The sequence below is a fragment of the Ambystoma mexicanum genome, chromosome 3p, assembly GCF_040938575.1.
Source record: "Ambystoma mexicanum isolate Mex_15411 chromosome 3p, UKY_AmexF1_1, whole genome shotgun sequence".
Lineage (NCBI taxonomy): Eukaryota > Metazoa > Chordata > Amphibia > Caudata > Ambystomatidae > Ambystoma > Ambystoma mexicanum.
In genome coordinates, this window is record NC_090925.1 from 1,130,391,205 (window position 1) to 1,130,418,490 (window position 27,286).

The 27,286-nt window shown below is 45.6% G+C and overlaps 1 protein-coding gene across 2 annotated transcripts in view; it reads left to right on the forward strand.

Annotated features, from left to right (window-relative positions):
• The first annotated feature begins 9,368 nt into the window (after positions 1–9,368).
• The window catches only part of LOC138581301 (organic cation/carnitine transporter 2-like), a 747,170-nt gene continuing 729,252 nt past the window's right edge, over positions 9,369–27,286 (forward strand). Inside the window, exon 1 of one of the 2 annotated variants that reach the window (XM_069652516.1) lies at positions 9,369–10,035. In XM_069652516.1, coding sequence (XP_069508617.1) covers positions 9,640–10,035 — 396 coding nt within the window. In that variant the 5' untranslated portion in view covers positions 9,369–9,639. The remainder of the gene's footprint in view (positions 10,036–27,286) is intronic. The other variant, XM_069652515.1, reaches the window with a different exon arrangement.

Consider the following 27,286-nt stretch of genomic DNA (forward strand, 5'->3'; position numbering starts at 1 on the left):
CATGTGACAGGCAGCGGCAGGAGCGCTTCAGTCGAGAGGAACTGCAAATGCTTGCAGACACGCTCCAGGAGAAGGCTGATGTTGTCTTCTCCAATGAGATGACCCGAACAGCCATAGGCCGCAAAAAGGAGGTGTGGGAACTTGTGGCACAACGTGTCAGTGCTGTTGGAACCACCCCACGCACCTCCAAACAGTGCCGCAAGAGATGGGACGACCTGCGGATCAGGGTCCGGGGCATTATGTCTGCCAACCGTAACCTGGCCCTGGGAACTGGCGGGGGAGCAGACTCCCCACTGAAGATGCAGCCATGGGAGGAGACATGTGCCTCTCTGATTGGCATTGAGTGCATCGAAGGTGTCGGCGAGATGGAGAGAGGGGCCCCGAGATCTGGAGACACAGGTAGGTGCCTCATATCCAGCCTTGCAAGACACCCTGATACACTTGCACGTGACAATCACAATGTGGCAGACGCAACACATCAGCAGATGAGCCACACCCTGTGTGTACAGTAGGCAGACACACACCTGCATGCAAAACCGAACCTAAAGGGAGGCAACCTGTATGTCACGGGCTACTAACTCCACCATCTATCCATTTCACTCTTCACAATGCCTGCTCAATGTCCGCTGAACCATCAATAACAGTCACCCTCCTCTGCTCCACCACAGGCTCGCAATCGGACACTGGCAGGGACGACAGCACCAGCACCCCAGCCAAGAAGGCCAGGAAAGTGGGAGAGGGGAACCATGCATCCACCTCTGCTGGACCCAGGCAGAATCCACGCCAGGCTGAAGAGCCCAGGGCAGCAAAGTCCCCCGAGGAAGGGGTCGTGACAGCACCTGCAGCCCAACCACACCCACTGTTGCCCACTGAGGGCAATGCGTCAGCAGGGAGCAGTACTGTTGGGGAGACTGCAGCCATCGCTGCCTGCTCCGACAGTGATGTGGAGGATGACACCGGACTTGACCACAACACACAACTGCACTCACCACACCTATCCCCAATCAGCCATCATGGAGATGACACCCAGGGCCCATCGCCAGCTAATTCATGGCCAGCAACTCCAAGCCCAGTGGGATTTGTGGAAGATGGGAGTAGTCCCATTGGTCCCCCATTGGCACCCCCCATTGGGCCAGAATTCCAGCTGTCGCTGGAGCAGATTGCCAACAGGCAGGAAGCACTGGGCACACTCCTCATGCAGCATGTAGCAGAATGTGTAAGTACCAGTGCAGCCATGGAGAGGAGTGCTGATGGCATCAGGGCTGCCATCCAAACTGCCAGCAGGGACATTTGCACCGAACTTGCTGCAGGGCGGCAGATGATGAGCCAGCTCATCCAGACAATTCTGGACACATGCCGTACTGAGCAGCCCGGTACATCCTCGGCTGCAAGTTCAGCACAAGCCTCTCCCGTCCGCAGGTCATCAAGGACCCTGAGGAGCACAGGCAGGGGGGCCCCAGGTTCCGGGAGAGGGGGCAGTCAATAGTGTGCTGAACTATACTCATTTCACCACGGGCACTGTCACATGTTTGCAGGGTGTTCAGGGGGGAGGGGGAGGGGGGTATTGGGTGTGTTGGAGTGTTCAGGGGGGAGGGGGAGGGGGGTATTGGGTGTGTTGGAGTGTTCAGGGGGGAGGGGGAGGGGGGTATTGGGTGTGTTGGAGTGTGCAGGGGGGAGGGGGAGGGGTACTGTTATACCTATTCAGTAGTACAATACACTTTTTCTTTTCTCACAAACTAAAAGTGTGGACATTGCTCATTGCGTATGTGTGCTTAATTGTTACAGTCCACAGTGTTGACATACCAGACACACACAGTGCCCCAAGTGCCATCCATTTGTCACACACTCGCTGTGTGTGCTAGAAGTATCGGTCAATGACATTCTGACGCATTATATGGCCCTCCTGTGCATCGCTGCCTCCCTGAGGTGCTGCCCCTTCCCCATCATCATCATCCCCATCATCAGGTGGTTGTGGTTCTGCGTCAGGGGGCAGAGGCACGTTTCGTCTGATGCACATATTGTGTAGCATGACACATGCCATGACGATCTTTGCAACCTTCTCATGGCGGTACAGGAGTGCCCCGCCAGACCTGCTGAGGCAGCGGAAACGTGCCTTCAGTAGGCCAAAAGCATGCTCTATCACCACACGGGTACGTGCATGGTTATGGTTGTAGTCCTCCTCATGCTGGTTTGATGGGTTCCGGACTGGTGCGAGGAGCCACCTCTTCAGGGGATAGCCCGCATCACCTGTAAAATGTGAGAAAAGAATGTGTCATGAACGAGATTGATATGTGAACAAGACGCACAACCATGCCTTGATTCTGACTGTTACTGTGCACCAATTGGAGTTGTGGATATGGATTTACACTGTGCAACCAGTATGTGTTCATGGCTCTCATGTACTGTTTTGCATGCTAAAACACAATGCAGGGGGGACGATTGCCTTGTGAGTGGCCATCCACTGTGTCCGTTCAGGACGTCATTCATGTGACCTTGCACGTGTCCTGTGAGCTTGAAGCTCACATGATAGCAACATCGATGTCTGGCTCATTATGACCCCAGTGAGCATTACTGGTGTCAATGGGGACAGTTTGTGGGTCTTGTAGTGGTGCATTGATGTCCCTGTCTGTCATGTGCCTCCTTTGTGCGCAGTTGTGGGGGACAGGCCTTTCAGTAGTTGGTGCATGGTGACGTGCGTGTTGGTGTTATTCTTTAGGGTCAATGCGGCCACAATTTGCACAATGCACTTGCAAATGGTTGTGTCGTTTTTGGGATGCACTTTCATTCACATGTTGGGATGATTAGGTCAGGCATGATGTGTACACTTCTCTGTTGACGTCAGTGCTGCCACAGGGAATGATCTGGCTACTGCTAGTTGCACCCACCCCCCTGTATCTGCCAGATGTAATATGCATTGGTACGTCATTCAACACCCACTTTGCATTGCCATGCTCATGTCATTAGACTCACCGAGTAGGTAGGATCTTGGGCCTGCATGTCGCTCCATGTAGCGTGGTATTGTTGAGTTCCGAAGGATCATAGAATCATGGGTTGATCCGGGGAATCTGGCACAACAATGTGTGATGATCCTGTTGGAGTCACAGACCATTTGCACGTTGATTGAGTGGAAATGTTTACGGTTGCGGTACGGTACCTCCATGGCATGTGGGACCACCAATTCAACATGGGTGCAGTCAATGGCACCAATGCAACCAGGTATGCCGGCCAGTGCATGGAAACCCACTTTGGTGTTGGCAATCTCCTGGGCAGACCGTGGTAATGAGATGTGGTCATCTGTGTGCTTGAGGAGGGCATCGAGCACTTGCATCAGTGTACGCGAGAATAATGGTTGTGATATGCCATGCAAGTGCCCCACTGTGTGCTGGTAGGTGCCTGTGGCCAGGAAGTGGAGCACGGGCACTACCTTCAGTAGGGGGGGTGGCAGTGGGTGTATCAATCATGCTGACGATGTCGTTGTGTATCATGTCCACAATGGTGGTGATGGTGTCCCGGTCCAGTCGGTACAGGGTGTGGATCTGCTCAGCGGTGAGGTTGAATGGGCTGGGTCTGATGCGTGGGATTGGGGGCTGCCTGCGTGGTGGCACTGGCTGTGCTGGTGGGGCTTGCTGGGCCTGCCTTGCCCTCCTTCTCCTCCTGCGTCTCCTCTGTGCAGCCTGTTGTTGTTGTTGTTGTAGTTGTAGTTGTTGTAGTTGCTGTTGTAGCACTCGCATTGCTATCAGGTCCTCCAGCCCCAACATTGCTAGTCCTATTGGTATCATTGTGGAGTGTGACTAGGTGTGGGAAGGGGTGGGGTGTGCTCTTTTTGTACTTCCTGTGTCTGTATTGCCTTCACCTGTGCTGTTTCTGTGCACCTGTGGCAGCTGCATTCACTTTACATGGCCCTTTACGGTTGGTTCGCGATGGCGTAATTTGCACCATGGCGGTAAGGTACTTAACGGCCTGGGTGATGGCGTTAGGGGCATGTCCGCTTGGGTCGGCATTCCCGCACCTTTCCGCCATGGCGCTAAGTACGGTGTGGATGTTCGCGTGCGCGCGCCCTTGGCGCAGTCAGCGGCAGCGTTAGCTACGATGCCGCTAGTGACATCGTAGTTTACGGTCACGGGTCGTAATCGGCACGAGCGGAAGACGATGGCGGTAATCGTTTACCGCCATCGTTTTTCGCTTTGCGCCAGGGTCGTAATGAGGGCCCATATATTGGAAATATGACAAGGGCTTTTGCTCATGGGGGAAGGAATGCAGATATAGGCACCAGTGCAGCAGATGCTGAGGGGCTCACAGCATTAGCAAATGCACAAGGAACCCTCCAGAAACCTCAAGCACGAGGACCCATAACAAACACACAAGCATTAGCCATTCACGCATAGAAATGCAGGCTATGAAGGTCTGGCTGGACACATACCCTGACAGGCAAGCCAGCAAATGTTTGTGAGAAGGTTTTGGAAAGGGTTTCACCATCCCTTTCAAAGAGAACAGCTCTGGGGAGATCCCACAGAACCTCAAATCAGCCAGGGAAAATCCAGAAGCAGTAAGAGACAAAATCAAGAATGAATTGGCTTTGGGGAGGATAAGTGGTCCCTGGGATGCACCACCCTTCAGCAAGGTCCTCTGCTCTCCACTGGGATTGGTTACCAAAAAAAAGCAAGGAAAATATTGCCTCATACACCGCCTATCATTCCCCGCAGGAAGGTCAGTAAATGACGGCATATCAGAGCTGCACACAGCAGTGTGTGTACAATACATATTTCCAAGAAGCAAATTAGATCGGTCAAAAAAACAGGGGAGGGCGCACTCCTAGCCAAGGTGGACATAGAAGCCACTTTCAGGCTTTTAGCAGTACACCCCTGATCACAACCATGGCTGTGTTTCGAATTTGAAAACAAAACATATGTAGACAAATGCCTGCCCATGGGTTGTTCCATCTAATACACATTATTTGAGGCATGGTTCATTACCTGGATGATTTTTTAATCATAGGAGACACGGCGTGAGACACCTGCAAGCAGGCCTTGGAGAAGTTTATCAAATTCACAGAAGTATGGGGCATCCCTTTAGCCCACGAAGAAACTGCAGGCCAACGACTACAATATCCTTTTTAGGCATTGAGATAAACACAGTATTAGGGGAATTCAGAATCCCCAAAGAAAAAATAGAAAGAATACTGAAGGCAATCAGGTCTTAAAAACATAAAACAAAGGACGGTGAGAGAAGTACACTCATTAACAGGCAGTCTCAATTTTGCAGCAAGGGTAGTACCACAAGGAAGGTTTTTTTCTCCAAAAAAAACACATCTACACATAAGACTGGCAGAAGAGGTCAGAAAAGACTTAGCCACATGGGAAAATGTCCTAAATAATTTCAATGGGGCGGTCATATGGTGCATCGCCATTAAACACGGAAAGGAGAAGAGTGTTATTCACAGATGCCACCAGCAGCAAAGGGATTGGTGCCATTTTTGGGGGAAAGTTGGTCTGTGGGCTCTTGGATAAAGGCATGGCACACACAGGGGTTGACCAGGAACACAACACTTCTGGAAATCTTCCCCATATGGATTGCCTTAAAGCTATGGGTTGCATATGTAAACAACACAGAGCAGGTAGTCTGGTCGGATAATATGGCGGTGTTTAGCATCATCAATAGAAGAACAACATCATGCCAATGGGGTTTGAGAGTGCTAAGGGCAATGACCGCAATTTCCCTGCATAACAACATAGAGATAAGGGAAAAATGCATTGCAGGGGCAGAGAATAATGTTGCTGATTCTTTATCTCACTTAGAGTGGGATACATTCTGTGCCTCAGACCAGACGCAAACCAGAGGATGACAGAAGTACCAAAAGAGGTGTGGGAGGTTCTGACAGGGAACTCATAAAAGCAGCTGATTGGTACACGCCCAACGGCCGAGGCCAAGAGAAGAAATGAGCGGGCAACAAACGCACCTGTCAAACTCCCAGAGACCCCCACAAGGGTCCCGATGGAGCTGGCCAACAAGGCATTGGCAGAAAAGAAAGCCAAACAATACAGTAAGTGCCTGGACACAGTAAAAGAAATTACAAATGTCACAAACAAAGAAGACATAGATGAGATGGAGGTCAACAAATTTGTTGCATGGGCTTGTAGCCAGAATACAAAGGAAGTGTGCCTAGGATGTACCTATCAGCAATAGCATATTTTGTAAGAATAGCTGGGGGAAAAGACCCAACCCATTGCGCACTGATAGATTATGCTTTCAAGGAGTGGGGCAAACTGGAAGGCCCAGCAAAAGACAGAAGACGAACATTGAATTTTGAATAAAAAAGCATTAATTATAACACTAGGAGAAATATGGCAAAAATACATGAAACCAAGTTATTCATAGCAGCTTTTGCACTGGCCTACGTCGGGGCCGTGAGGGTCAGTGAGCTGATGGCATCCAATACAAAGGCCAATAATGGGTTGCCATGTTAGATGTACGCATGGGGCGAGACTACATGACACTAGAAATAAGAAAAACTAAAACAGGGAAACGTAGGTTGATAAACCTTTATTGCATCGAAGATGGGGTCAACTGCCCGATATGCATCACAAGTGATTTTCTTACAAACCGCCCCCAGCTAGGAGCCCAGTTCCTGATATACAAGGACGGAAAGGCCCTCTGTCGTTTTCAGTTTCAGGCGATTCTGAAAAAAGCCATCACCAAGGCAGGCTGGGACAGCACAGAATATGGAACTCACTCTTTTAGAATAGGAACAGCCACATCAAAATGGGATGGGGGCATAGGACCACAAGGGGTCGAGAAAATAGGGGGCTGGACATCAAGTTGTTTACATAAGGCCAGAATTTAACAAACATCTCTCAGCAGATGAAGAAGACCCCTACAAATCAGCACAGATCATGGGACGTTCCTTTGTGGGTAGGACAGGAATGTGTAGTGAGGAAACCAGAGACCAACTATTTTATTAGAACACTAGCACATCCTGGTGGGGCACCAGGGGCATGAAATGGGAGGACATACATGAGAGACTAGCTGACCTGGTGGGTTTCAGGGACCCCCCACTCCCCTGAATACCTGGTAATACACCTAAAGGGCAACAATCTATTAGATATAGGAAGGCAAAAACTAACACGGGACATAGGCACATCTTTTACAGGGATAGCTAGAAATTGGAGAGACACAGAAATATTTATGTCCGAAATACAACCCAGAAAAATATGGAGAGGGGATTAAATCAAACAGAGCCATTGAGATAGCTAGAAGAAAGCTGAACGGAAAAGTAGAACAATGTTGCATAAGCAGGGGACTGAATTTTATCAGGCACAGGAGTATAGTCTTTTCTGACCCAGACCTATTCCACATAGACGGAACCCACCTGTCGGTTAAAGGGATGGAATTATTCCACACAGGGATCCTGAACATGTCAGCAGCAAGGGGATGCAAGTAGAGCAAGGGTCTTTTGGGGGAACCCAAATGGCCATGGACCCACTCAGGTTTGCTGGCATGGGCTTGTAAGGAATCTGCCAGCAGGCACAGGGGTGCTCACCAGACAATGTACAGGTCCCAAATACGTGGACCTGGGAGCCCCCACTGTGGGGCACACACTGTGAGCAAAGATGGGCGATTTCCAGTTCCTGGCCCAAGTGCCCAAAAGTACTGAAGTATGATAACACTGCACATCTGTTTGTTGGGAAATACCCATAATACTCATTTTGTTTTATTTGTATTATGTTTAATAAAAAAGCCACAGCCTTTTTATTGCCACCACAAAACAAGTTTCTGCATATACTGTATGAGTTATATGACCTGTTCCACAGCTTATGAACTTATTCCATGGCCGGTGACACCAGCCAAAAGCGTGTGAGTTGATAACTGCTGGACCCATATGCATGCAAACATGACCGCCCCACCCGCCCTGCATGGTGAGAGAGGCCAAACAACAGTTTGCGAGTGTTGGCAATAAAAGGCCGTAGGATTTTATTTTTTACAGATATGGTTATGGACACAATAACAATAATCACATATCCATATATCATATCATACTTTTGGGCACCGGGTCCAGAGGTAGCCCCCTCTGGCCCGTGCTGCCTTTCTTGTCCCACGACTTGTTGTGGACACCGTACGGTGCCATGTACCTCATTTCCTTGTTCTTCTCCCTTCTTTTTTAGGGTGGGAGGGTTTTGTGGAAAAGGAGGAAGAAATGGAGGACACTGAGTTAACAGCGCACCTCCCGCCTGTTTGAGTCCCCGTTCAGGGTCTACAAACAGAGTGTGTTTTCTGTTGAGCTGAAAGCTCATTTTATAAGACCCAGGGAAGCCCTGGGTCTTTGAAGTATCTGTTGGGGGCAGACCCAGCTCCCAGGCCGGCAGAGCCGACTGTCTGACCCCCCAGGCAAGTGTAGGTGTGTTCCTGCTTTCTCTGCCTGTCTTGCTTTGTACTGGGGGGAGACTGCTGTCTCTGGCCTAAGTGGTGGAGAGGGAGAGGGACTAGGGCTGGACAGTGGGGGAGCTGGCCCTCTCCCAGGCTTGCTGGATGGTACCAGCAGTTACCCTGCCTCGCTTTGGGAAGCCCTACAGCATTGCCCAGAACTATTCGTGTTCGAGTCCAGACCGGGCCGAATATTTTTTTTTCTGTTGTTGAGAGAACGTGTCCCATTAAAATGGCTAATATTAAGAAAAGTGCAAGACCGTCAATACATGTACTGCTGACAATGCTAGCAGTGGGAGTAAATGTCTTCTTACAATATTGCAGTGTGTATGAGTGCAAAACGTTCACACTGTCGAATAGTTTTAAAACGGGCGGCCCCCCATTCCCCACCTGCGTCACAACTAACGCAAGACGAGAATGAAGATTCCCCCTGCTAATAGCGCAGGGAGATCTTGATTCTATTAAAGACAAGGAGGCGAGCATAAAAAAAAAATGAAAAGATTGAAAATGTTATTAATTTGTTGAAACTGCTGGAGAGTAATAAATAAGATGAAGCATAATGCTCGCCTCTGTCTTGACATAGAATGGGTTATTGCAAAACGAATGCTTTTATCTAAAACATCGTCTTGGGTCGGATGTTCTCAAACCTTAGCATATGTGAGTTGGGATAATGTGCAAACTATTTTAAGGAATTACAGAGCCACTTCTTCCCGGATTGCTGAAAATATGTCAACAGAAAGAAACCGAACTGCCACACAAGAAATGCTTTCAAGGCCTCCACACAAAATGTAATATATCATTCTAGCGATATTGTACACAGTGTCCTATCAGGGTGACATTATTTTCGGACAAGATTGTTGCTTGGTTACTCGTGGAAACAGTGCGCACACCTCTGCCTGGAAGAGGCCGGCCAGGTTGCTCGTGGGGGGTAGGCGTGCTCTAGGCCCCGCGTGACAGGCAAGAGGGAGGACAGGGCCAGTCTGTGTTGATGATAAGCACGGGCGCCTCTCGCTGTAAACCGCCCTCCAGTCAGTGACTGCTCCGTGCCACAGTCCCCTCCCTCGGCGGCCTGGCTTCAGGTCGGCCCCTCTCTCCCTTGCTAAAGCGGGAAGCCGGCGTAGCTTACTGCTCAGCCCGCGCCTGACCTATGCGGCTCTGCACCGGCCTCAGCCTCGGCAGCCGCCGGTACCGGGTGCTGCTGCCCTTCCGGTTACCGGAGCCATGCGGGACTACGAGCAGGAGACTGCATTCTTGGGGGAATGGGGCCCCTTCCAGCGCACCATCTTCTTCCTGCTCAGCGCCAGCATCATCCCCAACGGCTTCAACGGGCTCTCGGCCGTTTTCCTGTCCGCCACGCCGGAGCACCGCTGCCTGGTGCCCGCCGGTGTCAACCTGAGCGCCGCCTGGAGGAACGCCAGCCTGCCCTGGGAGTCGCTGCCGGACGGGACCTTGGCGGAGAGCAGGTGCCACCGGTATCGGCTGGCGCTGATTAGGAACTTCTCTGCCCGCGGGCTCTCCCCGGGTGTGGATGTGGACCTTGGGGAGCTACCCCAGGAGCCCTGCCTGGACGGCTGGAGCTATAGCACCGACCTGTACCACTCGACCATCGTCACCGAGGTTAGTGTGCATGACACCCCCTGCCGTCGGCTCTATGCGCTGCACTGATGAGGGTGGACATGTTCTACTATACTCAAGCACCTGTGCTTTCCCTGTCATAATGAAGGCGGTCCTTACACTGCACACCTGTTTTGATGTCATGAAATCTACAATTTTACTATAGTGGCTCCTGATAAAACCACGAATTCTGCATTGGCTGTCTCCTGAATTCTGCATAAGTGTATTCTACTTACTATTGGACGCTAATGATCGCGATTAGTTTACAAACTGAAGTCTAACTCGCTTAATTGTTATCTTGCCCGATACTTTCTCCCAATAATCGAGCTGTAGTCATCTTATGGTATCATAAGTGCTCGCACCCGACATACATGCCAAGAACACAGCAATCAGTGCGATGATTCCCAGAGCCTCATCACACTGCTTGCCCTTGTGTTCTATGGGGCGCAGGGCTGATTTGTTGGGCTGCAAAAGCAGGGGGACTTCTATGGAACCCCGTTCTACGTGATATTTGGGCTTAGTTGGGATTCTTCATGTTTACTGGAATTGTCTATTGGAATGTCACATTGTGAGTTCACTGGGAATGTTAAGCTAACTGAGCTGGGGAACCTTGGAGCTTACACAAAATGTTAAGCTGTGAGAATGTTTAATTGAAAGCTTAGTGGGGTTGTCAAATTATGTGTTTACTAGGAATGTGAAGCTGGGATCTTACTTGGAATGTCAAGCTTAAAGATTTCCACTTCCCGGAAAAATATTCAACATTTGGTGGTTTTTAGCGTGAGTTTGCATTGTTTCATGATGTCAAGAAATCGATGGAGTGTTTCATGGCCGTCCATAGTGTCTGTATATCAAGAGATCATCTTCAAAAGCGAGTACTCCTTCAATGCTCCTGAAAAGGTGTTCCAAGAGGCGTTGAATCGTTGTTGCTGCAAGGGAAGCCTGAAGGGCATCCGCAGGCATTGATATGTGCTAAAAGGCGTCATGAAAATAGCGAGTCCTCTGTTAATTGCACCTGGTAATAGGCTGATCGTCGGTGGAGTAGTAAAGAAATGTGCTCCACTGATTCTGCTCACCATTTTAGAGCTGTGTAGAATGTTTTAATCAGAAGGCAACTAGTTTGGGGGAATTTTACAACCGCCCCAAATGGGGTGCGCACAATTTTTTATTTATTGAATAAAGTTCTTTTGATGAACCCGGGACCACCTCAGTTTAACAATATTGATTCCCTACAACCTCTCTCCCCTTTTGGTACAAGAAATGCACATGCTTGCGCACAGTCTATTTATTAATAAATAGAAATAAGTAAATCAATTTCAGTATAATCAAGTTATGCATCTCTGAAATTCCAGTGTTAATGATGACTACAATGAAGAATGATCAATACACTGGGCGCATCACGTTCTATGCTTCGTTGAATGTGGACTTTTGTAAACGCACACATTTCTATCTATACCTTAATTTACCCTAAGTGCCCATCCACCGTGCATTAAAAAGTGTATGGGGCTCATGATTTAAGCTGTCATTTTATAAAAAAACAAATTACCTCTGACCATCCCTGCCTATCGAAGTCTCTCTACTTCTTTGTAGTAAACATAAACATCTCCCCCTCTGCCCAATAGACATATGACCATCTCAAACACGATTCCAGAAACTCAATTTAAAAGACGGGCTGCTTAACACTCCTGTCTGTAAATTTCTTGCAAAAACGGAACATGTATGTTTGCTAGATCCCCTTCAGTGGTGTTTCTATTGCATTAATGTGTTGAAGTGTACAATTTTCATTTTCAATAGACAACTTAAAGGCGGGAAATGGGTAGCAGTTAAGAACCCTTTCCCCCGATCCTTGAGTAGTTCTCTGCTTGGTAATGTGGAAATTACTTAAATTACCTTATTTCTCTAGGTATGTACACCGTGAGATATCCATTTGGCTCCCAGAATACTTCCCTGCTTGACCACTACACAAAGAAGAAAGCAGGGGATCTCCCAGTATAAACACCATAGGTCCGATTCTATCAAATCTATAATTCCAGAAGCTCATACACTTCTCAAATATTTATTTTCTCAGTATGTATACATTTATAAACTCCCACGCCCTGAGTACCTTTTAAAAAAAAAAACTGCTGCAAATTAAACTGTTCCCCTTTTAGAGTATCATTCCCCTCAGAATTATTTCCCTTTAATACTATTCTTGCATAGAAGTTTCTTTTTGGCTGTCTCACAGATCAGGTGGTCATCTTCTTAAGGCCTAGTTAAATTCTTCCCCCTCTAGGAACAGGTGGGCATCAGTCAGCAAGATGTGGTCAGCTTTCCTCCACCGCCTGATTTCCCTCTTTCTGTATTGCGTGTGCTGTCTTTTCCACTGAAGAAGGCCTGGAACTTTAACTACAGGTTGGGCTCTCCTGCAGTGTATGGCTATTAACCCAAAATGGGGCCAAAAGGAAAGCAATCCATTCCTTTCTCTTTCTGTTTTTGTCAATTCTCATTTCGCTTCATTGGTCATTCGGTCAGGAATCTATCCCAGTTGTTGAGTTAGCAAGCAAGTTTTCAGAATCCATGGGTTTGGACTTTTATAGATCACAAACCTCTCCCTTTTAGAGGTGTGTATAATTTCTCTAATCTGATTGGTCAGTTTTCTGATTGGACAGTGTTCCAAAAGTGACAGACTATACCATCCCGTTTGTAATCAATGGGCATATTCATGAATTCATGGGAGTAAGTTCTACACCCAGTTTCCCTGCCACGTGATGTATTGTCATCTTGGAGATATCTACAGTCCAACAATTGTAACTTTCTAAAACATACTATACTCACATGTGATCATGCTACTAATCAGTTCATCAGATTGTTCTCACTCGGGTAAATTCAATCATGTAATTTTCATCTCTGCGCGACATATGATGTGGGAATTATAGATAAAAAAAACATTTTTCCCCTTGATACTTTTATACAAAAATGTATCCATCTCTGAATAACTGGCTCGCCGGCACAAATCACTAATACGCACCGTTTCTGCGTGAATGTATCCACATTCGCCTATTTTGCATGAATAAACTGACATAAAAAATATAGTTTTAAATTCAGCTGATAGAGCTGTTCACCTTCAACAATTTAAAAATAAAATTCTCAACATTTTCTTTAAAGGTTCTAAGCAGAAAATGATTCTACATGTAAAATTTTATGATGCATTTTTTTTCCTCTAATAAATGCCATTTCCAGTTCCTCTGCCTAGTAATAGAACATCTGGTTCCTGTGAAGCTGAGAGATATGACTGCTGAGAATGCTGGTTGTCATGCCAAAAGTTCTTCTAAAAGTCTCTGAAGGTGTGATCACATCCCCTGGAAGGGCCTGGCTGATGACAGATTTGATTACATTGAAAGCAGACATCTGCTGGGCACTTCCACAGCATTTTCTTTGTATTTATAAGGTACTTGTGTTCCTCTGCAAGACCAGTTTCTGAGAACAAAGGCAAAACATTTGGTCCTTTTTGATTCAGGCATTGTCATAAGATTTTATGGCCAGCTTCAAATCCTGGCTGCATTTCCTTGGAGCAGACATTCCCCTCCTGTATATGTTGGAGGAGGTCAGGAAAATGCCACTTAGCTTTTCAGGCGGAGGCTGGTTTCATTCACAAACCCAGCCTTTAAAAGTAACCTTATTACCCACATTTCCTCACTGTAATCGCCACTTTAACAGTGCAACATTGTACTTTTTCGTTGCAATCAACCCCTGCCAAAGGTTTATTCTTGTTTCTGTATACAAAGCTGATTCTCAGTCTTGTAAAAAAGAAAAACAAACCACAGCAGGCATCAATTTGATTTTGACTCTCCTCTGGCATGCTGTGCTTTTCATCCCATATTAGACTTTTCTCTCTTTAATGAAAGGTTGCTGGATACTTTCAAGTAGCTCATTTCTTTTTGTCCCTTGTTATTTACTTTGGACAAATATTCTGGTTATAGATGGTCTGTTAACATCTCACATTCCCTCGCACGTGTGTTTTTTCAGATGCACGCAGGCTGCAACTCACATGTTGATTCTTAAACGTAAAGATTTGGTTTGCTTCCTTTTTTTTCACCTAGATTTCTCAAAATATGTTTGAAAGAGGATTTGTGCTGATTTTAATATTACTGTTCAGACTTCAGCAATCTATGCACTTCCTGATATTTCCATCTGCCTTATGGGTTAAGCTGATTGGGGTTAATCATTCAGTCCCCTCCGATCTTGTATAATGCAGGCTTCTGTCATTTCCATGAGTAGCTTTTTATAACTGATCCTGCAGATGATGCTTGACCAGTTGGAAAATAATTACCAGTGAGAAAAATAATATACCATTACCTTGTTTTAATTTTTTCTTGAGGAGAATGAACATTCCAGGGCCTATGTTGTTTCTACCTGCACCAGGTCAGCCCGTAAGAAAGTGGTGTGACTGGAAAGAGGATTTTCTGAGGTATCTGCATGGTGTGTATGGCGGTAATTTTGCCCCTGACAGAAAAGACTCATTGTTGTACTACAGTTTGGGCCAACGGGGACAGGCATTATAACGGAAATTGCCAGATTTGCCGATAGAAGCTGTAGATGGATTTACTATTTTCTTTTAACATAGTTTGGCTAAGCTGGACAAGCATTTTACTGTAAGAAAATACATTTTGGGCCAGATACCACTTTGCCACCCAGGATAAAAAACCAAGTGAATCTGTTGAGGAGTTTGCCACTGCGAATTGGGGTCTGGCTGTAAAATGTGACTATGATCACTGCAGAGATGAACACATAAGGGATACATTAATGATAAGGTGCAGTAACCACAAGGTGAGAGCAGTGTTCCGGCGTGAAGGTGGTAGCGGTGCAGACATTTCTTTGGACAGGGCACTCGAGATAGCAAAGATGGTGGAACACAAAGAAAGTTGCATTGAGGTGTTGTGTGCAGAGGCAGTGAAATTGGCTGGACCCAGTACTAACCAGGTTGAGCGAGGGAAAGTGCAGCAAGAACAGGATAAAAGGAGGCAGTGAAGCAATCCTTCAAGAAGAAAGCAGAAGTGAAACAGAAGTTCAATGGTAAATCGTTCCCTAGAAGCTGTTTCAGATCCTTTGCCCAGTGATTTACTTTGCCCAATATGTGATTTGCAGAGACTGTGGAAAGAAGTGTTATTTAGCCCGTTGCTGCAAACACTGGCCCAAGTTTGGGAGTGTGAAATATGTGCAAGATGATTCGAGCTGTTGGTAGAGGTTCGAGGAATGTGAGGATGAAGTGTGCGTGGTGAACGCAATAGATGCAAGACCAAGAAGAGTGAAACCACACACAGAAGCAAGTGTGAATAGTGTGCCCCTGAAGTTACTGATGGACAGTGTGGCAGATTACATGCTTATAAATATGGACAAGTGGAAAACAAAATTCAAATGTTGTGATTTTCAGGAGGCCACCGTGATGGCACATGCATATGGTGATGTTCCAATTGATATTGTGGGTGAGTTTTGGGTGCAATTTGCGCACGAAGGCTGCAGTGTGCAGGTCATGGTGAGGGTCACAATCAAAGGTGGGAATTTGCTGACTTGATCGCAGGTGGATTTGGGATTGAGACTGGACCCAGATCATCCGTCTCAGGTTGTGGTTGTTCATAAAAGAATGGAACAAGTGGATATGGTGCAGCATTATGAGCTGGACGTGACACACTGATATCCAAGTGTATTTGGGCAGGTGACTGGTTGCCTAAAAGGGTTTGTTCATATCATCAAGTTGAAACCCAAAGCGATGCCAGTCGGGGCTAAGGCTAGAACGATTCCATTGGCTTTGCGAGCAGATATTGAAAGTGAACTCAAGCAAATGTTGCGTGAGGGCATCATAAAGGAGGCTGAGGCTGCTGAGTGGATAAGTACTATTATTGCAGTACGAAAACCAACGGGAGTGTGAGATTGTGCATTGACCTCAAGGCACTTAACAAGTGTGTGGTACCAGACAGGTTTCCTTTACCCAAGATTAGTGAGTTGTTGACAGGAATTGCAGGCGTAGGAGTATTCTCTACGATAGATTTGAAGGCAGCATATCACCAAGGTCAAGCCTCTGTAAGGACGTATTTTGATACATTGAGTACTAAACTTGAGGTCCCAGGTCCTGTTGTTTTTTTGTGATTCGTGGCTCTCCTACTGAGCTGGGGTTTGTGTATGCCACCCATTGTCCTTCTGTACTCCCTCTCTGAATTGCTGTATTGGTTACGATTGGAACCTGAAAATGAACATGCTTCTGGGTATTCATTTGAGTTCTCTGATTGCCTTTTTTTGAATCTTTTGATATGTTCTAAAAAAGAAGCTCCTGGTTGTGGTGCCTCCTATTGTTGCAGCTTTGTCACTAGTGGCTTGGTTCGTACTGATGGGGCTCTCAGCCTGGCTGTCAACAGAGACAGCGAGACTGCGAGCATTTATGACGTTGCTCACCTCGCAGTGGCCACAGGGCTGTATGACCCAATTCAGACCCCGTATTTCAATCTTGAAAGGAATACTGTTTTCCTTCTCATTGCGAGACTCCAAATTCACAGGGACACTGTATGGCAGCACTACTCACACGCTTCACAGGTTACTTTTCATAACAATCTGGCTCCCTCACTCACTTTGCAATGTATGCAAACCCTTGGCTCCTTCCTGACATTTTGCCTGCTGTACTTATATTACTCAACAATTTTGGACCAGCACAATCATAACTGTCATACTCCAACTTGTCCCACGCACGCTCTTCCTCACCTTGAACTGTGGATCATCTACCAGATATAGTGACAGGGGCCTCCCCTATTGAGAACAACTACAATCACAAGTATTACCACATCCATCCTGGTAAGCACATAACTGCCAACTGAATCATGCTCATATCATTGTTCATTTAAGCAAACCCTTATCCTTGTCCACCTCTCTTCCCTACCTTCTCCCTCCCTGTTTGCTCTGTTCTGTATTGTTACCTCACCTTTAACTTGATGTATCCACCGTATTGAACCAACCTGTCTGTATGTATTTAACAATTGTCACACCTGCCATTGTGCTCTACAAACTGTTTTAATGTTACTGATTATTATGATTGGCCTTGAAAATGACCTCCAAGGTCGAAACACGTCTCGGCTAAATCCTACGACTAAATACCTTGAATAAATCAGAATTTTGAACTTCACCAGCTTGGCTAGAGAAGAAGTTCTCTCCTTGCAATTTGTCTAGCGCAATTGTGACTGGTCTGACACCCAACTCTTATTATTAACCAGGGACAGTGGGGCCCTGTCCCTAATAGACAGCGTCCACAGGACAATAAATAACCACATCGGAAAGCGCGGTGGTCCCACAATTATATGGTTCTCAATCACCAATCCAAGTCTTGTTAAAACAATTGCACCTATGTCGTTTGGTGGCTGACTTCCCCCAGAAAATGGCGCCATGCCCATATCTATAGCTGGGTTACTGTCATCTGCTTTCCTTTGTGGTTTCATGTAGCTTTGGTTATGTCCTGCATGGATATTGTTTTGGGATGGAGGCCCTCTTAATCATGTTTCCCTGCATTTCTGCTTCTTATCTATGGGCAGATTATGGCCACTTGAAGGTGGTGGGTGCCTTGATATATAAACTGTGAGTTTATCCGCACCTGCTCTGAACTTGAGTGTGACTCGGTAGTCTTCAAGTTGAAGCATCCATCTCCTTAGCTGAATGGGTGGTCTTAGCGCTGAGTTGTGCATAATTGGTAAAACGATTTCCACTGTGGTTGAATGTCTGAATATGTTTTATATGGAAACTTCGGCAGCTCCAGAGCACCGCCAGCACCTTGCGCTCTATTTGCGAGTAGCATCGTTCATGGACGTGAGGGCTTTGCTCGCTTATGCAATGGACCATTTGGTTTCCTCTTGATCCAGTTGGACAAGGACTGCCCATAGACCCCCATCCACAATGATCTCTGACTGCCTATTCGGGTTAAAGAAGCCCATTGTCCTATCCAGTACGAAAGCTTCATTTTGTGCAGTTAAGTGTTTAGCTCCTTAGGACATCATGTCCATGTGCACTCTTTCTTCATCAGGGCACGTAGGAGGTCCGGCAGCATAGTCCGGTTCAGTATAAACATGCCGTAAAACTTCGCCTTCTGAGGAAGCTCCACACCTCAGCTGGTGACATTGGCACGTTCTTCCTGCACTTTACTATAGTCTTCCGAGATCTCTTGGCCTTGGAAGACGAACCAGAAGAAGTCCACCCTGCGTTGTATGGACCTACACTTCTTCCTGTTCAGCATAAGCCCATGCGGCTTGAGCCACCGAAAGACGTCCGACAGCCGCTGTAAATGATCTCTTTCTGATGGTGAATGTATCATTGTCATTGCTAAGGTTTATCGTCCCTGGGAGCCCCACCAGTAAACCACTTATGCCTACACAGATTCTGACTTTAACTGGCTGCTTTGGTTTTCATGCTACGAAAATCAGGGCTACCCAGTCTGCGCCTTCCACCCCCTCAATAAGGTCTGCCTCTGCGAGCTTCATGAGCTCTGTCTCCACCTTCTTCCACATGTGAAAGGGAATTCTTCTGTGTTGCAGAGCTACAGGTTGAACTTCAATATGAAGTTGAATCCTGCATGGAAATGTGTACCGAAAAGAAGAATGGAAAGAAAAACACCATACTTAAAAACAAATACGTGATATACATCCTGCGCCAAACATTTGAAAGACACATGCGAGGAAATGTGCGATGTTGGCTGTATCGAGGGGTCAGAAAGAGGCAGACACGAAGTTGTAAGATTTTCATTATCGGACAACTTTTATTAAAATAAAAGGGTTGTATAAAGGACTCTTTCCCTAACCTAAAGAGAGTTTCCCTACCTAGGAAACTAAAACTAAAGATTAGTCTGTGTCAAGTCATTAAACATATTAACTGTCCTTGTGTCCAAAACATTCTAATCTGACCATCGCATTAGAAAGAAACAACAAAAAAGGATGCAAGGAAATGTCCTGATCTATGTTTGGCAAAAAGTGTTCGTAATCAAAGTAAATGAGTAAATCCAACAAAACTGTCTTTTCCAAGGAGAGATCTTTGGGTTCAAAAAAGGGGATTCCTTTCCCCTAGATATTTAGGCAGGATGGCAAAGTCTCTTTCAAACAATATCTTCTTGAGGATGGCAAAAGGTTCTCCTTTAAACAATAGTTCCTTTCTGGTTCTTTATATTCAGTTCAAAAAGATTACAAACAATAGGTTCCTTAAACTCCCAGTTCTTTGGCTTTGTTGAACAGTGTTTTGCTTTTGCTTGGCCACATGGGGAGAACCTCAGACTTGCGTTTCTCTTGACCCTGACAAAACAAGTTATTGGACTCAAGACAGGCAAGAAATCACACTTAGACCATTAGTTATGGTAAAAATGTAAATGGCTACTATAGGCCCTTATTCTCTCCTTACATATGAACACATCCTACCAAAAAATAAACATATAGTCAGTTATACAGAAACATGGAAAAAGAGAGCATCAATGTTGCAGAAGACACCTTCATCTTATCCACTACGACACTGCTTAATCCCAGAGCAGGTAGGCAAATGGATCACTCGTAATAGCTGGGTCTGGAGCGGAGCGTCCTCCCTCTCTGTGAGACTGCATCACCCGAGGGTCGAGATTCTAACTGCTGACCACAGAGGAAAACCTCTTCTCTTTATCAAAGCATGTCCTTGCTCTGCCTTCGCTACTGAAAACCTTGTTTACTTTGCTAAACCCACGAAGACGCAGGCTTTCATTACGGTGATGGGAGATGAGTGACTGAGATGGCTGCGCACCGGCACCATGTTGTTTTAGTCCGCATAAGCATTAGAAACAGGATTCACAGAAATCAAAAGTATTCATATGAAAAATTCTATATTACAGCTTTAAAGGGGTCCCTGTTATACTCTCCTGCCAGGTATCTTTCCACAATGTCTCATAACTTTAAGTTCTCATTTGGATTGCCTGGTATACTCCCCTGCCAGGAATCCCTTTATGGGCTTTTGCACATCCTGTCGGATACTCCACTGCAATTTATCTCTCCTCCCCAAATGTCCACTGCCTGATGTGTTCTTTTCACTAGGACTTCTTATTAGTTTCATTTTAGAGCGCCTGGGGACCAATTCTGTTGGTGACGGTGCACGGTACAAATACCTTTTAACATTTTCTTTTAACGCAACACAGTTATATCATTTCAGTGTGTTTCTAATTGTTGGCTTTGGGTAAGGCTTGTTCTATCTTTCCTGCATAAACATTCTGCTACAATTTTCCTCACATTGAAATGTCATATATGGGGGCTTAATTGTGCTTTATCTGGTCTGTATTCAAGCACTCTTGCTTCATTTACTTGTTTAAATGTCTGTTGGTACACTCCGGGGTCTACAATGGCTCTGGTTAGACTCACTGGTTGTTCGTAGCGTCCCCGACCCACGGCACATCTCTGCAAGGAAGCATCTTCTCGGTGAAGTCCCCCTTCCCACTGCGGACCTTTCTTCAGAATCTCCTGCAATCCTGTGCTTGTTCGCTGGCTTCTCACCGTGATCTGGACAGAGGAATGCTGCTTTTTGGAACAACCGTATTAACGGTAACCCTGCTGCCGCTGCCAGAGCTCCGACTGTTCTCTGCAGGTACCATGTGTTTCTTTTCCCTTCGCGCCAAGAAGATATATAATTCTCGCAGTTGCAAGCTGCTATTGGGTTGTGCCTGCAATCATATCTGGCATGATCTGCTGTCATTCTGTCTCCTTCTCTGACTCTGCTACCACGTTCTCTGGCTCTCTCTCTATCTTGTATGTGGACATAATTTTTAAATGTCCCGCATTCTCGTACTTTACAAAAAGTAGACCGCATATTAATTGTAATTGGTTATTTACAATGCGCTTAATACCCAGAGATTTCTAAGCGCGGACCCGGGGATCGAACCTGCGTTGCTCCATGTCGTCTTGCTTCCAGGGCGAGCACATCGCCCCTAAGCTATCCTCCCAAGCAAACTTTGAGTTGCTTTCACTTTGTTTTAACTCCTTCCTCCTCTTCCTCATCTCAGTACTTGAGGCTTTATTGTAGTTTAAGTCCCATGACAAATCTAAAAATTATATTGGTTAGGAGTTTCTCTTAGAAAAACATCAGAAATGGGAGATGTTATTTATGTGTATTCGATGTGTATTCGAAGGACAAATGGAACATTGTCTAGAATGACCAAAAGGAAGAATGTTCTGAGTCTTGCGATGGGTGAATTTGTATGTTGACAACAAGCCATTAAGAACTTGGGTATTATAATGTCTCCCTCATTAGAAAGGGTAGAATACCTGTAAGGAAGGCATGGTATCACAAGTATGACAATGACACAAAAGGTACAATTTGTAAAACCTTTTTATTAAAGTCTTGGAGTGTGGAAAAACTCCTATTCTGTCCTATAACTAGGATGGGAGTAGTCTCGAACATCAAGTAATAAATAAAACAGTCCTAGTGAAGTCAGGCAAATGAAAATGGCCGATGCTAACAAAACTTAAGGCTTGCCCTATCTCTTGTACAAAAAGTGTATTCAGGGAAAAATGTATGTAAAGGAAAACCAGTGTTCAAATGTAAAGAATGAATGTGGCTGAATCAGCCCTCTTCCCCACATAGACAACACAGTGTAAGGAGGTTCCCGTAGGCAGGACGACACTCTGGCTTGAGTTTTCAACATAAAACCGTTCCAAAACGTGGATCGAGGACCACCTGACCTTCCATGTTAAAGCCTCTTTCCAAATAACGTTTTATCAAAAAGTTCACGTGCGTCCCCCCCCTTCCCTCCCACTGGCAGGCTCAGACCTTTCAGAACCAACCAAGATCACGTGGGTCCCCCTCTGTTGGGCTCAGACCTTTCACAACAAAGTTCAACAATACTTGCAAGGGGGTTCCCTTCCCCAAGCTTATATCACTTTGGGTGTCCCTCAGTTGGGCTAAGACCATTTTCGGATGTTGAAGACTTTCCAAGTGCGTAGCTTTCTTTACAGACACGTGCAGGACCACTTTGACTCAAAGTTCAATGTTAAGCTTTTTACTTTCCCCTTCTCTCTGGGTTAATTTAGCTCACTTCGCGTTTACAGTTTATTCACCTTATCATTACAAAAAAGTCACCTTTCAGAGAGATTTTCGAGTGGGCTACTTCCTTTCACCGGACCACTGCGTTACTCAGTATCGCTGATTTCTCAGCTGTCCTGAATTCAAAGTTAATTCACAGGTCTGCCTTTCTTCGTGTCTCATCCACACGCATGCAGCCTTCATTTACGATATAATGTTGCCACTTCAAACCTTCTTTAACACACAAACCCGTTCTCAGGTCGCTTGCCAACTCACCAGCTGTGTGTGTTTCTTTCTTGGTTTTACGATTTGCAATTCACAAGTCAAGGTTAGAACCACAGGCTTGGCCTCACCTCCCTAACTCTGCCGTTCGCCCGGGAGGGTCGCTGCCGTCCTTGAAACACAATGTAGCCTTCTGTTTTGGGATCTGGCCTTCTCCACGTGTCTTCTGCGGTGTTGGAGGCAACAACCTTCTCTAGGGAACTCCTGCGGTGTTCAACCCGCTGCTCTTGTCCCTTATTTCGTCGCTCTGCTCCAGTAGGTCCGCCTATGCCCCAGAAGTACTGCTCAAACTCTTGTCCCACCTTGCTTAGAGTGTGTCTCTATGTTCTGACTTTTATATCTGCGAGGAGAGCTAATTGGTATCCGGTCTATGCATTAGATGTATAAGAGTTAGTCTTGTTACTCGGTCACCCTCTTCTTCAGCCCAGTGTTTGTGTAAAAAGGGAGGGGAGTTGGGACCTCAGAGAATCCTAAAATATACGATGGGCTAGGTGAACAAAAAAGGGGGAAATACTGTGTCGCACCATCGGCTGCCCCACCCCCCACTCCCTGAAGACCCCTAACCCAAGTGATCCTCCCACACTGATCCACAACCAGGGTCTGGATCCAAAGGCGATGGCCATTCCCTGGCCACCTGAGGGAGAGATCCCCCGGAACTAGTGGGTGAGACACCCTTTGGTTTCTCACATACCACATCTCTTCTGGTGGAGTCGCCAACCCCCCTGGCCCTCTCCTCCCACATGATCCACCCTCATAGTACCACCCATAGGGTCCGGATCAGGTAGCAGTTGCCTTTCCCTGGCCATGTGGGAGGAGATCCTTGGCGGGGAATAAGTGAGGATTCATCATACTGCCCGGTAAATGACACTCCCAAGAACATAAGTTCTTTCAGTTACATGGAAGAATCCAGTAAACTCTTGTTGGAAGAACGGTTAATTTGGTTTTCTAAAAACGCAGCATGTTATGAAATGGACAAAACTGAATTTCGGCCAAGCATTAGAAAATGATACAAATATAAAAATGTAAACCTTCCACAGGAGAATTTTTGCAAAGAAAAGGTTATAATGTTGCCCTGTTTCAAACTTGTGTGGAAATTGCGAAAAGAAAGAAATGCTCCATTGGTGAATGAAGCCAGCAATGTGGCCTGGAGAGAAATGAGGCATTCCTTCCCTCAACCGATACAGGATGGGGGCAACTTGCTCCAAGGAGATGAAACATATGCCTGGTGCTTTGGTACTGCCTGAACCAAAGGATCAAATGTTTGCTTTGTTTTCAGAGACAGGCCTGGGTAATAAAAACAAATGCTTCCCATTTACGTCTTCCATCTGCCACAGGGCCACTGCAAAAACTCCCCATTAATACAGATAGGATGTAAGAGTTGGCCTGCAGTGGTCTTCCCCCAACCTATGAGACCTTTATGTTCTTCCAGAAGGAAGCAATTCGCACCTTTGGAGACCTGGAGTCCGACATATGGACAGGCGGATGGTGGAATCCATCAAGAGGTCACAGCTATATCAACACGCTGCCCTGAGAAAATGAACTTCAAAGAGCCTTCTGACACTGGTCCCATGACCACTGCTTTCTCATGGGTCATAAATCACCTAGCTCTGAGGAACCAACATTATGACACTAAATATTCTGCTGACAGGCCAGGGATGGAAGGCCATTTCATATTGTGATTTATCCCATTACATGTAAAATAAAAATGCACTATTTAGATTTTACTTATGAATCATATTTTTGTTTATATCTTTTGATAGACAGGTCTTAGAAAAGTACTTTCTTTAATGTGAAAAACTATCACTTGAACGTAAAGCAATGTTTTTTGATATTGTGTTAATTATATAAATGTGGACATTTTTGCACAAATGTTACACATTGATGGCTCATATATCCTATCGTACGTGCCAGCTAGGCCATTATTCTGAGCTGGAAATACCAGTTTTGTGTAAAGTATCGGAGAATAAAAATCAAAACTCATGTACACATCACATGCCATGCTGAAATCAGACTTGCTTCATTGGATTTAGCTGCGTGAGAGCAGTCTGATCAACCAATGAGGAACATGATCTTTCTGAGAGTCACAATCTTTTAATGTAGAAATATCCAAGATTATGTCACTTCAACGGAGAGGGAAACTGAGCTTAGAAGTTACTCATTAGACTGCCCGCTTCATTAATAGCCCCATTAAGCAAGAAATTGACAGTTTAGTGTGATGTAACTTTTGGGACATTGTCCAAACACATACACCAAGCAATTATATTAGAGGCCTGATGCACGCCTCAAAGGGAAGGGTTTCTGATTTCAAAAAGTCCAAATCCATAAATTCTGGGAAATCTCACTTGCTCACTCACTGAGATGGACTGACTGACAGACTGACTGGAAGAAGGAGAGAAAGGACAACCACTTAAAGGAGAATGGAATAGATTGTTTTCATTTGAAGAGAGGCCCACCTTGAGTTAAAACCTGTATTTACAGCAACTGTTCAGGTGGACAACGACAACACCAACATCCTTGATGACGGCCACCTTTGCCTGCTGGTTCTACTCGACCATTCGGATGTTTTCGACACATTAAACCACCAAACACTCGCGGACACCTTACATTGGCGCATAGGGTTCATATGCTGGTTCCAGTCCTACCTCACCAACCGCCAGCAGTTTGTTCAGACTGACTTCTCTAGATCGCCAATTCTACCCGTCACTTGTGGAGTCCCGCAGAGTTCCATCCTCTTCCCCAGTATTCTTCAATATATACATGGTGCCGCTCATAGCCCTCTTAGCCACACACAACGTCCACTTAAAGCAGTACTCAGACGACACACAGCTATACCTCAAAATCAACTCCATTGACATACACGGGCTCAAAACCTGCCTGTCGCTGATCTAGTCTTGGATGCCCAGTGCATAATTGAAGCTCAATCCCTCCAAGACATAATTCCTACTCCTCACCAATGACACTGAACACCCAGACATACCTACGTGGCTATCAAACATGAACACTGAGGGCTTCCCACCGAGCTCGCTTCCACCGTCCACTCCCTCTGGTTTCACATCGACAAACGCCTCTCCTTCAAGACACTGTGTGGATGGGCCTCTAATCACCTTTCCCCAAAGCTGGGCCACCACTTAAGAAGTGAGTGCACGTTTGTATAATACATTTGCTTTTCATACAATCATCCTGGGTGGGGCTGGATGACGCTGTAGAGTCAAACTAACCCAAGTCTCCCTGACCCACACATTGATAAATGGTTAACCTTTTTGCAACAGTTAAAACACTCCGATATATTTTAATACAGTCCACCCCCAAATGTGATTGGTCAAGACCTACACAAAAGAAATCCAATCTTTCTCCAATTCCCCAGTTAATCCTAACTACCATCTTCAGCTCATGTGTACAACATACCTCTTGTTAGGCTTCTTCTGTGGTAGGTTGTGACATTGTCTCATAGTTGGAAGGTTAGGTAGAGTGTGCACTGCTTGTATTGAGTATTTAAACTAAAGCTCATACATTTTATGTTTCTAAGAAAGTTATATGAACCTTTTGCCAGAATACCCCCACTTCCACTGTGGGGTATGGAAAGTATCTATGGATGTTGTCTGGGTTGGGATGACCCAGGCATCTGGAAGGATGCACTAAATAAAGTTTATATAAATCCTGTTTCATTGCATAAACAGTATACACAATTCTGGATTTCCTTAGTACAAAAATTATCAGAATCATCAAAGGGATTGCCATAAGAAGATTTTATTCCTCCAAAACATAGGCTCTCTTTAGGATGTCCAATGCATGTTGGCCCTAGGGGCCATCTTCAGTCACCAATTTCTTCAAAAAAATAACCAAATCCAAATATACCTTATGAATTAAATGTAATTCAGGATATTTGAATCGTATCATTGCATATGCTAATTAAATATATCCTGTTTAGCTGCCTATTCTATCTTTGCTTCTACTCGTGCTTCGTCATCTTCTGTTGGGCTGAAAAATGGTTTGCTTTCTTGTAGTCTACTCTTAAGACACAAGTTTTTGCTATGAGACCTAGGGTGCATAATATAGGTTGTCTATGTTTGGGCATAGTTACACATTCACATACTCACATCTTTTGAAAGTAACAGCTGGTCTCAGACCTCCTAACCATGAATGTAATTGCACATGGTTGGAACACATACTTCAAACAAAATGAGGAGGGGCATAATAAACAGCTTCCCTTTGAACTGACGTTAACCATCTCACCCACCCTGACTTGCTGGCGTTTCCCGAACACTCTAATCCAAATGACTACCAATTCAACATGCATTGTCACATCCTGAGAAAACAATCGAAACCCATGTATATCATTCCCTCAGCCTTTGCGCGTCACTTTATCTTCAATTTACTGTTGGTCAAAAGCAAATGGCTGTATCCTCCTGAGCAATAAATAACAAACTCCCATGCACTTAAAAAGATTACATCTTCCTTTGTGATACTGCCAAGCCATAAAATCCCCGGCCGGTTTGTTGGCTGACCATTTGCTCAATGCCGTGGCTAATCATTACCTCTCCTTCAGCCTCCAACCCTGAAAAACCAGTTTTTTCCTAGTCACTTATAATTAACCTTGCAAACCCCTGACTGCAGAGTTTAACCACTTTTATAAAAAGAGCACACTACATGTAGATTTATACATTCCATGTGTATGTATATCGGTGTGCGTGCATGTTAACTACTGTGTCTTCTTCACAGTGGGTTCTCCATGACAAGTCCAGCTTCTAGGCACTTCATAGCACACCATATCTAGATTGTGTTTATATTTAATCGGTGATTTTTTACATTTATCTTGCTGCGTGCTTGCAAATCTTAATATATCAATTTAAACCCACAGCAACACGTGTCCCATTAACTACGCTAGATGCATGTGAAATTGCAACATCACAACAGCTTCGCAGCTCCCCAAATCACAAATATGGCG